General features: G+C 41.8%; 1 protein-coding gene across 1 annotated transcript; it reads left to right on the top strand.

The window, feature by feature from the left end:
- The first annotated feature begins 2,637 nt into the window (after positions 1–2,637).
- On the top strand, positions 2,638–13,554 carry CNRIP1 (cannabinoid receptor interacting protein 1). Its single transcript, XM_058801960.1, has 3 exons — positions 2,638–2,872; positions 3,552–3,696; positions 8,265–13,554. The coding sequence occupies exons 1-3, from the start codon at positions 2,694–2,696 to the stop codon at positions 8,427–8,429; spliced, it is 489 nt and encodes a 162-aa protein (XP_058657943.1). The 5' UTR covers positions 2,638–2,693; the 3' UTR covers positions 8,430–13,554.
- Positions 13,555–14,026: the final 472 nt, after the last annotated feature.

The following is a 14,026-nucleotide window of genomic DNA, read 5'->3' as shown; positions in this document are numbered from 1 at the left end:
GCAATTAACATCAGGTAATGTAGCAGCCTGCGATCTGGGACCCATAGAAAATCCCCATGGGGACTGGAAGGGCTTGGTTTCTCTAGCCAGGGCCCATTCCACAGCATCAAGCACCTTCATTCTTGGGCTGAGGTCAAGCCAGGTACTCAACATGCAGGGTGAGGTCAAGGGCATCCACGGCTGGAGACATCAGTGGCGGAGCTGGAGAACAGCCGTCCTAAGCATAATTCAGAAAGGGCATGGGAACCAAAACTAAACATGGGCAGCCTCAGGTGATGCTGGTCAGGGCCATTAAGGTGGGCAGAAACAAAACTAATCTCCCAGAAGGACTTAACAATGGCAACCCCTTCCCTTGATCTATACTGATAAAGGGCATCTGGTGGGATCAAATAAGTAAATGTATTAACACAAGTGAAATTATTAGATCAGTCAAAAGAAGGTCATTGTCTAAATTAATAATTTCTTCTTCAGAAATGTTCTACTCTCACCATGTTACACTTGCATATGGTAAGTTACTATGCATAAACATTCCGTAATATGGTGCTTTTTTAGTTATCCCTCATGTTTGCCTAATACTGGTCAGGGGATAAAGTCCCAGTCTGAGCTGTGTCCATAGAAAGACAATCATTCAGGCAGAAATAATGAGGGAAAAAAAACCCTTCATTATAGATCTGACCTCTCATGTACTTAGGAAGCTAATTGCAATCAATGACTTCAGCTACACACAATTTACTACAACATGTCATGAAGCAAGTAAATCTGATCCCTGGCCATTACTCTTCACACACCACTTTAAGTGGTAGTATCACATTCTCCACAGGTTAGACCTCTGTGATTTCATATGGAATTACATTTGAAGTTACAGAAAGGGCATTTACTGCCAGCAAAACTTCCAACAAGCTACCAAGGAGCAGTTTCTGCAGAATGCAATGCAAAATGAGATTTCTCTTGCAGTAATGAAAAGAGATAAGGAGAAATGCACCAGGACTGGGTGTTGTTTGTTTATTTTTGGTTTGTTTAGTATTTTTGCAGAGATACACAGTTCTGAGAAGCAGGGGTCATATCCTGCCCCTATATTTGTGAAAACCTGAATGGCTGAACACATTATGAAGGTTGTGTTTAGTTGGACACTAAGCAAGGGATATTCAGTAGGATTTTGGGGGTTGGGGTTTTTTTTTTCCATAGGTTTTCCGCAGAATATATTATTTTGCTTAAAGTTCCTAATAAAATCACTGAAACAGGCATGCATAAGAAAATGCAGCTGGGCAATGCTGTATCTACAATTTGGCTTTGTTCACATTGCACCACTACATGTACATCCCAGCCTTACAGAAACAAGGAACAGGTTAGTCCAGTACAACCTGGACCTATGAAATTCTCATAACAAAACCATTAACTCTGCCATAATATCCAAGCAAAAAATTTATTTGTGGTCCAAAGCTTGTGTCAGACATAAGGGTGCTACAGTTTTAACAGCAAACAAGAACAAATAAAAAAGAATAGGCACAAACCTGCCTGGGTTAAAAGTAATCTCTTTAGAGATGGGAATGAGACAGGCTGAGTTGGATTATGGTAAATTGTTCAGTTTCAAGGATCTTTGTTCAAGAACAAAGAGCACCAGCCATATGTAGAGAGTAGTATTAGACTTCAAGACAAGACATTCTGATCTTATAGTGCAGTTACAGAGTAGGGTGGGGTTTTTTTCTATTTAAATAAGAGGATTGCAATGAAGTGATTAAAATAATCCCAAGAGAAACCTTGGCCTGCTGATGTTGATTGTTGACCTCAGGGAGCAAGAACGCGACCCTCAATCCAGGCATGGTGACTCTGACAGTCAAGAAAGCAACCCTCAGTCCAGGCATGGTAACTCAACAAAACCTTTTCCTGCACCGGGAAAGAGAAGAACCAGAAAACCACATCTTTGCTGCCCGCCCTCCCCTCTCTCTCGGGCAGCTTTGGCTCCTCCGTGCCGCCACACAGATGTTTCAGCCCACCCCAGAGGGTTCGATCAACCCGCAGGAGGCCTTTCCCGGGTGGGAGATCGGAGGGTGATTTGGGGGGGCTCTCCCCAGGCGAGGGGGTCGAGGGTGGTTTGGGGGCTCCCTCAGGTGAGGGGTCGGGGGGTGGTTTGGGGGGCTCCCCCAGGTGAGGGGGTCGAGGGTGGTTTTGGGGGCTCCCCCAGGTGAGGGGTCGGGGGTGGTCTGGGGGCTCCCCTCGGCCGGGACCCCACCGAGGAGCCCGTGGGCCCCTCCCTGCCCTTGCCGCTGTCCGCGCCCGTGGTGCTGAACCCGCGGAGCCCGGCCCAGGCCGTCTCGTTTCCTCCGGGACGAGCTGCGGGATTAAGGCTGCAGTAATCGGGGCCGGATTAACTCCCTGGAAACCGGCAGCAATCTGAGCAGCTGCAAATGTCCCCCAAATCAGGATATGGGGCGGGGTGATGAAGTGGAGGCGGGGGGGGAAGAAGAGGGGGAAAGACATCAACCGCCAGATGCTACGCCGTGATTAATGGGAGGGAAAATAAATAATCAAGTATCTCATCCGCTGCTTTTGGGAAGGGCTGGGCTGTCTGGGATCCGGCAGCCCCTCCTCTTCCTTCTCCCTCCTCCTCTTCCTCTCCCTCGCTCCCGGCCAGCCGCCTTTTCTCGGAGGGGCGAGACGCGCGCAGAGCCCACAGGCCCCTCTGGCCGCAAGCGATGGGCGACATCCCCGGCCTCGTGAAAATCAGCGTCTCCCTCAAAATCCAGCCCAACGACGGCGCCGTGTATTTCAAGGTGGACGGGCAGCGCTTCGGTCAGAACCGCACCATCAAGCTGCTGACCGGGGCCAAGTACAAGATCGAGGTGTCCCTCCGACCCGGCACCGTCCAGGCCACGTAAGTGCGGCCGTCCTCCTCAGGGCGGCTCCCCCGGCCCTCCTCTCCCTCCTTGCTGCTTTATTTTTAGACGTTTAATGTTTTTTCCTGGCAGGCTGTCAGCGCGGGGTTCCCGTGATTTCTCCCTCCCCGCCCTTTTACTTGGGTGGCCCCGTTTCTGGCTCCCTCGCCAGCTGTTCCCTGTGCTCCGCCTGGCTGGCCTGAGGGCGGCCACCTTTGGGAATCGCTGCCTTCCCTCTCCCTCCCCACCTTCTCCCGGAGATTTTTCAAGCCCAGCTCCTTTTCTCCTTCCTTCCCCGCGGCTTTCGCTGGAGGAAGAAGCCCCTCCTACACAATGCCCAAGCCTCGCTGCGGCGTGGCAAAGCAGAGACAGGGACCAGATGGGGAACCAGCTCTGGGTGGAGGGGCGGCCCCGCCGAAGAGATTCGACTAACCTCTCCCGATCCATTCGAAATCAGATCCCGCCTGCCACTCCTTTCTACTCCTTCCCTGGGTGACTGCAGAGCCCTGGCATATTTCAGGAGCCCCAATGAGTCAGCAGCACATGCAGGTCTGCTAAAATGCCTGAAGCTTTTTCCCAGTACAGAGGCTACCAAACTGCAAACCCACGTGCTGGCTTCAAACTGCCAAGGAAAGGGGAATTCAGGGCTGTGAAAGGCTGGATCCTGTCTTTTTGTAGGACCATGGGCATCGGCGGTGTTAATGTCCCACTGGAAGAAAAATCCCGTGATGCACAAGTGGCCTCTTACACAGGGATCTATGATACCGAGGGGGTGCCCCATACCAAAAGTGGGGAGAGACAGCCCATCCAAGTCAACATGCAGGTATGTGGTTCTCCAAACCTGGCATGAGAGGATGAGGGAGGGCAGCAGGGGGTTGACTCCCAGAGAGAGGGTGGTGAAATGTTCCAGGGCAAAGTCTGGTTGCAGCTGCTGCCTTGCTCTTTGCTTTGTGTCACTAAGGTTGCTGGCCAGAACATAGCTGGAAAAGACAAATCCTGCTGCCTTCTCTCCCAAGAAAACAGCAAGGGTCAGGAGGAAGTATAAGGTTTTCTAGAGACCTGCAAAACCCTTTCGTGTGCTGCAGCAGAAAGAATTGTGTGCTGAACATCCCACCCCTTCTATAGGACATACTATACATATCAGGTAGCTCCCACTGAGGTTCTTGGCTAGAGGTCCAATCCCTTGGCATACAGGGACCCTCTTTTGCCTGGCAGCACCATGTTTTTTGGCACAGAGCATGTCCCAAGCACAAGGGGTGACTGCTCTCCCCTTCAATCTGTCACCTTCAGCATGCCTGAGGACTTGCTAGAGACTAGAACCATGCAGAAGAACACTCAAGGCTGTCTTCTCTCTTTTCCCATATGTTTCCATTATCTGCACCCACAAATCTAAATTCATATTTAAGTGGCTCCTCACCCCAATCTTAAAGAGACACTCCATGGCCCCACAGTGAGATGACAAAAGCTCCAGCCCACAAGGCAGCGGAGCTAACAGAAAACATGAAGACAGGCAGATTTCCACAGCACTCTTTGGGTGGTATGCTCAGTTTTGGCAGTGTTTTTTCTTCTCCTGATTATAGCTGTGAGGGATTCCTGCTGTTTATTCTATGTCTTCTCTACCAAAAAAAGGAATCAAGGCAGTAAGCCATCTTCACCTGAAGCTCTCTCAAGAGTCTGTTCCAGCTTAAACAAGCCCACCAAATTTCAGAATTTTATGACGTTTGCTTACTGCACAGAAGATTTCATATTGCTCTTCAGTATTTCTTTTCTGAAATCATAGTTCAGGATGGTAATCCTCTTCTGAATAAGAACTGTAACATCTCCATTTGGTGTTTCTAATAATTACAATGTGCCTAACTTAATTTTGGAGATTAACATCACATTACTATTTCATAATAGTAGGTTATTAAGACTAATATGTTAATCACTTTTATATACAGCCACCACCCAGGAAAACCAAACATAGTATTATTTCACAAAAAGCTGAACATAGCTGCTGGATGCTACTGTTGATCATTGTAGTTATATTTCACCTTGCACCAGGAGGAGAAAGGACAGCATTCCCAAAAAAACATCTGCTTTGACTCAGGCATCCCTGTTTTGCTGGTTACCTTTACCCTTAAGTGCAGCACTGATGTGAACTCTGAAAATCTAGAAATTTAACTTTTCCTTTGGAGAAAACCAAGTCAAATCACAGATAAAATGTAAGGAGGTTCTGACTTTCAGTGACAAGCTCTGACATGGTTTGTTGCAGCATCAGAATGAGAAGCCACAATATTTGCCCAAAGAGCTGCTCTTACAGATCAGATCCTGGGATATTAACCATGAAGCTAATAGGATTTTCAAGCATTAAGCAAGTCCTTAATTCCTTTTAGGAACTGATCTTGATAGATAGGTTCATCAGTACAGACTTAGATACCCACAAATGATACTTTTAAATATTAAATATAGACAACTCAACAGGGATTTATATGTTTAACTGATCATTTAGTGCTTAGCTAAGTGGAGCTGTAATAGATTTAGGGAACAAGCCTCAGATACCTCAGTCTGAAAACTGCTTTGGATACCTACTTCCTGAACCTTCAAAACTGAGCTTATTGCAGACAGCTTTAGATTTTCCTATTTCCCTCAACTATGAGGAACTTCTGCCTCCACTTCCTTTTCTAAGACAGAATCCTGATGCATCCTATGGTGATAAGGACACTATTTTAAGCATAAAAACTGAATTCACATTAGAAATAGATTGTGAGATCAGTCCTGCAGTCAAAAACAAGTCTGATATTGCCAATCTAGTGTCTGAATAACTTAAGGTCCATTAAGATCCATAAGAACTTCTTTCCTATCTGCTTTGAAACTTTTAACAAATAATTCTTTGTGTTGCTGCTTTAACTGGCTAGTAGACATCTGACCCATGACAGCCATAGTTTATACATGTTGAATAGCAATCCTGTTTCTGAATTCCAGAATCTGATTATATGTTTCTTTTACCTGATTGGTCAATCATGCAGACTATCCAGAAACTGCTAAACTGTCTAGCAAATGGTGTAAACTAAGTTAGAAGCCTGCCTTTGGGCCTCATTTTATTCTTGATCAGACTAGTCTAAGATTGAATAAAGACGCTAGAAGTGTATTAACAGTAATAACTATAAAATCATCTCAGCATGCAAATGTAGAGGGAGTGATTAATTAACTATTTACTCCTACAGCACCAGATGACAGAGAAGAGCAGACAGGGAAATATACTTAATATGAAGCCTGACCTGCAAAGGGCAGGGCTATTCTTCCTTCCTGGGGATGCCCATATATAAGCTCAGTGGAGTAGCCAGGATTCAACTGTAGGAGCCATGGGAATTCAGGGGAGCTCTAAGGATGCAGAATGTTCATTATGCCACATAGCTTCTGCATGTGTTAAGTACTGGGCTGAGGGAGGCACATGGTAGTAGAAAAGCTCTGCAATTAATTTTTTCCTTCTCCTGGAAACCCTGAGCAGTCAAACTACTCAGGGTAGCTCAGCAAACTGGGTCATTAAGGAAAATTAAATTTGCTTTCTTTATCTATCTTTTTGAAATTCAGATCCTTCATACATTAATGAAATGAAATTATGCACTTGTGTCATATCACCTTCTAAAAATGTTACTAGAAATGCCTTTTCTTCCTTAGTTTCCACAGTGAGGGTGCCTGATTCTTCTCTCTGACAAGTTTTGTGGACTGTGCACAGAAATATCCAATGTGCTTAACCTTTACTGTCTTGCATTATGAATGTAACAGGACTACTATCAAAGATGATTGATTTAAAAAAAGTCCTTAATTAAGGTTTTAGTTGCTGGGAGAGATAAAATAGCCTGTACATCTGATTCTTTCTTAGTCAAAGGAAGTGGCAGAAATGTTTCTGTTACTTCTTCAAGGTAACACTTGTAACTGGAGCCGAATAAAAGCCCTCCGCTTACAGCACACAGCAACTTCTGCTATTGTCGAGGCTAAATTTAACTTACCAGGGTGGGCAGAGGGAAGGTTTAAAGTAATGGCTGTTACACAGAAGCACCTTACAAACCACATTTTTAATTTCAAAAAAACAATGACAAATGTGTCCTTCTGAAAAATCTGCATACAGAAGACTCTGCTTGTAAATCGGTAACAATTTCTCTGTAAAAGGGCTTTCCTACTGACTTTGCAAGTGTGATTATAGCAGGCAGATGATCAAAGATCAGCTCCCAGGCACATGATAGGAATGGAAAACAGTCAAATGAAGAAGCTGTCATTAAAGTGAGTGATGGAAATACTGAAAGGGAAAAAATACTGAAGAATGGTGCCATTCAGTAGCACTTAATTCACTATCTAGTATCTTCTAACAACATAACACAATCAACAAGCCATACTGGCTTAAGGCCAATGGCAATACATACAGGCTTCACACCCACACTTGAGATTCTCTGCAATGTCTCAAGGCATAGGAACCCCAATTTTCCATTACCATTAAAACTGAAATCAATTTATGCTTGAAATCTTCACTGAGGTTTTTGTGATGTTGTACAGGTATCTAGGAGTGACTTAAAGAAAAAAAGAACAGCAAACAACTTCATTTTACAGAACTTTTTTATTATAGCCATAGAACTTTTGTTGTAGCCACAGTCTCATTCACTTCAAAGCGGCATGCACAGAAAATTTAAAGTCAATTCTCACTTCTTCACTGTATTAGACACTTATCTGCTTAACAGGCTGATTATATTTTATTTGCTCCTATTACTCAGCTGCAACTATCACAGTCCAAATAACAGTTGCAGATATACACACAGAAATTCTCTTGCTCAAGTCTCATTTAAAATGTGCAATAGAATCCCAGGAAAGTAGTAAGTGGTGTGCAAGAGCAGCACATCTCAGTCAATACACTACAAATACAAGACTCCAAAATGCAGATACATTAAAAATTTCAGACTGAGGAAAAGAAGAATCTTCCCAATCCCAACTGCAGTCTCTAGGTATGGTATAAAGGTAAAGTGATGGTCTGTTTCACTGCAGATCACTGGTACATGACCTACAGTATATACAAGCTGTGTCATCTTAAGAAAGATTATGATTTTGATTCTTGTTGTTAGTAACATTTATCCATGTGGCAACTTGAATATTTTTACTCCCTTCCCTATCCCAGATGTGAGTGCAAGAGGACAGTACATGCAGGATCTGATCCTTCATGTATTATGTATGGCTAAACATAAAAGACTTTCTGATTGCTAGAGCAGGTTTTACAGGTCTTCGATTTATTGATCTGAGGAACAATGATCCTTATACCAGATGTTTTATGTTCTGCAGCTTCATAAGTGTTATTTCTCAGGATGAGAGAGAAACCAACAAAATAATCAGCTCACTAACACTGGTATTCCCTCTTCCTCACAGTTTAATGACATTGGAGTTTTTGAGACAGTCTGGCAAGTCAAATTCTACAACTACCACAAACGGGATCATTGCCAGTGGGGAAACAGCTTTGGCAGTATTGAGTACGAATGCAAACCAAATGAAACACGCAGTCTCATGTGGATCAATAAAGAGACCTTCCACTGAAGAGATGGGAAACCAATACTGCTGGACAATCTCCCTAAAAAAAAATCTACCTTTTTAAACCAGCAAGAAGCCTTAATAAAGGCATACTGTAACACTGCTTTGTCCATGAGGTACCAGCAACTACATTGTATATACAGGTGGTGCCACTAAAATATTTGCCTATTACTGTATTTTAAGTTTACCATGGCACCTGCAACATTCTTTATCTGTCGCCCTGAGAATCCTGAAAGGTTCATGGTAAAGGATTATCTGATAGTTTGGTAGGATGTCATATCATAATACTGTTGTAAGTATTTGGATTATTCTGACTAGATGTAACAACTTTTGTGAAGTGTTTTGCTTCATTGCTTAGAATTTGGATTAACATCACATTGGTGATTTCTGTATTTACATTTGTGTTTGCTCCAAAATCGGTGTGTTCCTTCAAGCATTTTGTTGTACTGTCTTCCCAGTGGACACCAAAAATTAAAAATATGGTTACTTGTAGGTTTAGCTAAATGGCAGCTAATGCACTGTTCGTATTATGCTTTCATACCAAGGGATTTGGGAACTCATTCTCCCTTTTGTTAAGTGCTGTAAGATATTCTGTGAAGTTTGCTAATTTACCAAATCTCCTAAAGAGGATTATTTTTTGTTACGTTTTCCAGTCTTTGAAATAGCATTAGGAAATGGTGTAAAACATGATGAAGGAAGAGCAGTAAGTCCATTGTGTTATCCAAGACATCTAACAACATGGCTATGACCTATCTTAAGATCATATAGTATCCTTGAGAGATACAGCAGCCATACCTAATTTATTTCCTAGAGTAAGAGTTCTGATATCAAACTCCATTCTTATTTTAATTGCACATTGATGAGATCAGTTAAATCTTACAAATTGACATTTATAAGCCTGACCACTGTATTCATTGACAAGATTTCTGACCAACAAGCACTCAGTAGTGTGAAGGTGCAGATCCCAGGGCATGTTTATACATGCACTGCAGTCTTTCAAATAAAGATAAGCATGCAAGCATTTGCATAGTTATAACTAAAGGTGCTTCATAAACACTAGATCAGTGTTTAACACAAACAGACAACACAAAACAGATGTATCTTTAATTTCTGTAAAGACAGGGAAGGAAGGAAACAACTACACTTGTCCTGTCCCCAGCTTGGGTTGAAGTAAGCTGTCAGTTCCTGCATATCTGTTATTCCCTTTGTGAATAATTTGTAAATTGTATATGTAAATGGTAAACATGACTTTTGATCTTTGTAATAAAGGACCTAAACAATTTCTTCTCTACTATGGCCATCTAAATGAGCTGAAAACATTGTATATAAAAAAGCAGTGGTTTTAGAGAATCAGACAGTAGGTTGTAGGCAGCCAGTGCTTTCTGAGAATGCAGTCCAAAGTACCTTCTGTTCTTCACCCAAAGCTACTGTTTCTAGGAAACACAGATCCAGTGTGCCAAAATGCAGATGGTTAATGTGATAACACTCAGAAGAGCTTATTAATATGCAGTTAGTTCCAGTAATACAGTGTGAAAAGTAAAGATTTAGGACAGAATTGAATTAGCAAACAAATATTTTCTTCCACTGAGTTATTAATCAAAAGGCTTTACTAGTTTTCTAGCTTTACTAGATTTCTACTGCCAAAAGAACTGACAGTGGCACTGATGTAATCCAGCTGTGTAAGGGTGAGCTAGTCAGCTGCATCTCCATTCTAAGGCAATATTATATGGGCAAATTTTACTGAAATGAAAATCTAGAAATAATCTTCTCCATTAACTTCTTTCCTAGACTTTTCTTAGCAAGAATTCTTCAAAATGAAAAAAACTGACCAAATTGAAATCTGCACTTCAGGCAGAAGTACTACTGCCAGCATTTTAGCAGAAGTTTCCAGATAACATGCTTTAATTATTCTAGACTTCCAGCTGTGAATCAGTTCTGTCTCTACCTTGCTAGAAAAGTGATTTTATTCTCCCATAATTTGCATACTTTGGTTCATTTTGTTTCTACATATGAACACATATGTACACTGGCACACAATACATGTGACACATAAATTCACAAACTTCTGTCCTAGTAAAAAACATGTAAGATCCACAGTGTCCTAGCTCTCCAGCATTTAAAAAATGCTGCAATGAATAAATCCAGCCAATCCTGGCACAGGAGGATTGTTATTCTCAGCCAGCTGGAAGTATACTCTTCCTAAGGCAAATTCTCATGCCCACATTAATGCCAAATAGGGCATCTTTTCACTTACAACCTAGCAGGTCCTGTAGCAATTCAGTTGAGATGAAGAAATGCTGAAGAAAAGGATGCTGAAGAAAAAGGCTGCAGATGGAGCGAGTTGCTTTTAAAAGAAAGGAGAGATCAGCAAGAGCAACTGTTGCACAGGTCCCATATTCAAAGACTGAACATTTCTGCAGAGGATTGCAGCACCCCTTTCATAGACAGCAGCAGGGATAGAAAGGATGAGAATTGGTTAATCACTTCTCTGGGGAAGGTGTAAATGGCATTTATCAGCTCTTATATCCTCCCCTGGGTGAGGTTTAAGCATACAGAAATGTGATTTGCATTATTCTTAAATAGAAGATTATTCATGTGATGTTGTTTGAGTATCCATACTACCAACTCTGATACTCCACACATGTAAAGCAAAATAGTCCCATCAACTTCCTCTTGTTCATCAAGTGCTTTGCTAACAAAATAAACTTTTGCTCCTAGTAAAGGAGACCCAAGACTTCAGCTGTTTCCTGAAAGTAATGTTTTTCATTGCTTTCATCCAGGACAACTCTGTTGAATATTCATAGAATTTGAGTCACTACAAAACTGCTGCTGTGACAGCTTGATGCATTATTCAGTCAGCAGCATTTAAATCTCCAGACAAGTTTGTTCTTTACACAGCTTTTTCTAATTAATATTTCCATTTTTATACAGAACTCAGTACTATAATTCAGGACACAGTACACTAGGATCAAATATATATGTCAGAAAATGCTGACAATGTGTCAATCCAGCTGAAACCAGAAAGCACTCATAGTTGGAGGTTTTATAAATAAGAGACTTCAAGATTTTTGTAATGAAATGTCCAGCTGTCATTCTCATAAGAAAAATGAAATGAACATTCCAAATATTTGTGTCACTTTTTCATCTATATTTAGAGGTAGCAGATAGCTCTTTGATCCTGCTGAGTAACAGGATTCAAAAGCAAGTCATTAGTCATGACTATTACAGTTGTGATCTTGCACATTATTATTATTATTATAGTATTAGATCATTAGATTTTGCACAACACTTTGTGTTTAGTGCAGCTACTACAGACTTTGGTATCTCCTACCATCTGACTGCGTATGAAACAGAAGTAATACACCTCAAGTTTCAACTTCCACATGGTAAAGAGGTTTTACTGGCTTCAGCTGAAGCTCTGTCCATTGGTTTGCAAATGCAGTGACCCTTACTGATTCCAGACTAGCAAAGAATCAGAGGACCTCATTTATATAATTCTTTGTATAAAAGATGTGAACAGAACTTCTGTACAATAAAGGTGTAAGTTTTGTAATACAAGGCTTTTGCATGCCAGGAGAGGTTCTTTTTCACTTGGTTAAGAGCACAGCCCTCACTTGCTATGTAAAATTTTAATGTATGTGCTGTGTGTTCCATTCTTCTAAAGCCTCATGCAAAGCTTTGATTAAATAAGGACGTGGTATGTTGTAAATGCTAACCTCTATCTGAGATCTGAAACAAATGCAATGACTTTCAAAATTCAAAGCAGTGAGCATCGCTTTAATAGCTATGTCAACCCTGATGCACAAAGCAGCAGAAAAACAAGTCCTTCAACATTCATGTTTTCCCTGAACTCTACAAAGCTCACAAGCAATGACTTGCAAAGTCCTCTTTGGTGTAGCAGATCCAGACCTTTGGCCAGGAGAGACACCCACTCCTGCCCATAGGCCTTCCCTGCTGCATGTTTGGCAGCTGTCACCAGCATTTCTTGGACTGCTTCCTTTTCATCCTCTCCCTGATAGCAAGATTTAAGGCTTCAAATCCCTATGAGCCTTGCCTTTCAGCTTTAGGAAGACAAGGTGGCATCGAGCTAGGGAGAGACAAACCAGTTCTCTCTGCATTGTTTCTCTGTGACTACTGTAAGGTTTTGTGAGTTATCCCACTGCAGTCATTGGAGTTTGTTACCTTTTGACACACAGTGAATTGCACTGTGAGCACATGGACAAACAGATCTCCTTTGGAGACATGGCTTAAAATCAGTGACAGACAGCCTCTCCATCAATTTTTATGCTAAAAAATATTAAATTTTAAGAAATAATTCATGGCAGCACATCTGCATTGACCAGGTGCAAGGTTCTGATATTCTGTTTGTCCTCACTCAGACAAACTTGAGTCTTGATGGTACAATCCATGTACGAGTGCTTTGCATGCTCTCTGTAACACCTTTGTTTCCCTCCCTCAGAGAAGAGGCACTCCTACTTCCTTTATTCCAATAGTGAGGAACAGCCTGGTATCCCATCTAGGATCTGCAGCCTTTGAACAATCCTGGGAGAAGAAATTGCAAACTATTACTGCATGATGATGAAGGCAAGAACTACAAGACTGTCCTGATGGTTAACTGAACCTTCTGCTCATTCTCAGCACAGTAAAGACAAGGTTGGGAGCCTGCTGTTACACGAGTGACTGTGACAACATTGTCAGTAAAATCCACATGAAACTACAGTATATGTGTTACAGTTCTCAGAAGTTTGAACTGAATCTTTATGAGTTTAATAACTTATAAAGAGGGCCTGCAAACAAGTGGCAGTAGTACAATATCACGACATACACTCTTTTCTGACTGTGATGGATGGCATTCTCCTGCTCACTAAGTTGCTATGCCAACAGATTCACCTCAGGCACTTCCCACATTTCAGACTTACTGGAGAGAACAAGCTGTGGCCAATTCTGTGCATAGAATATATAGTCTGAGTTGGTGCCTTTTTTTAATTTGCTGGGTGTTGGAGTTTTAAAATTAACTGTATAACTTTCACTTCTGGCTTCTGAGACATCTCTGGCTAAATACTATGCTACAGGTAAGCTGAGCAAATGTAGGAAACACCAGGGTATGAAAACACAACTGCAGACATCTCTGTTCTGTATGGAAACTATATGACTACCCTCCAAAGATTTGAAAAGCATTAAAACAAACAAATGAAAAAGTATCATGCATCTACTCTGTTCAAGTCTGGCAGCATTTTGTGTATCAGGACAAGGTACTAGCCAGATAGAAATGTGCTGGTTACACAATGAATTAAATTCACAATGTTTACACTGAGCTTTGCTTACCTTAAGGGGGTAAGAGGTAGATGGTTAAGAAAACAAAAGTCCCAAATGCACTACTGCTACAAAGTTCCACCAAAACATACGGAGTAAACATGAGAGACAAATTTGCCCTAATATGCTAAAATGTGAATGAACTTCCCTTGCTTAAAACAGAACTGTAAGAATTTAGACCTAATCATTTTAATACAGATTAAGTATAACTTAAAGAAGTTGAGGAAACACTTCCAGGGAGGTTGTTGGCTATAAATACTGTGAAAAGATTTCCTCTACAGATCATTTAC

The sequence above is a fragment of the Ammospiza caudacuta genome, chromosome 3 (genome assembly GCF_027887145.1).
Source record: "Ammospiza caudacuta isolate bAmmCau1 chromosome 3, bAmmCau1.pri, whole genome shotgun sequence".
NCBI classification, from domain to species: Eukaryota; Metazoa; Chordata; class Aves; order Passeriformes; family Passerellidae; genus Ammospiza; species Ammospiza caudacuta.
Note: the sequence above shows the minus strand (reverse complement) of the source record. Positions and strands in the feature narration are given on the sequence as shown.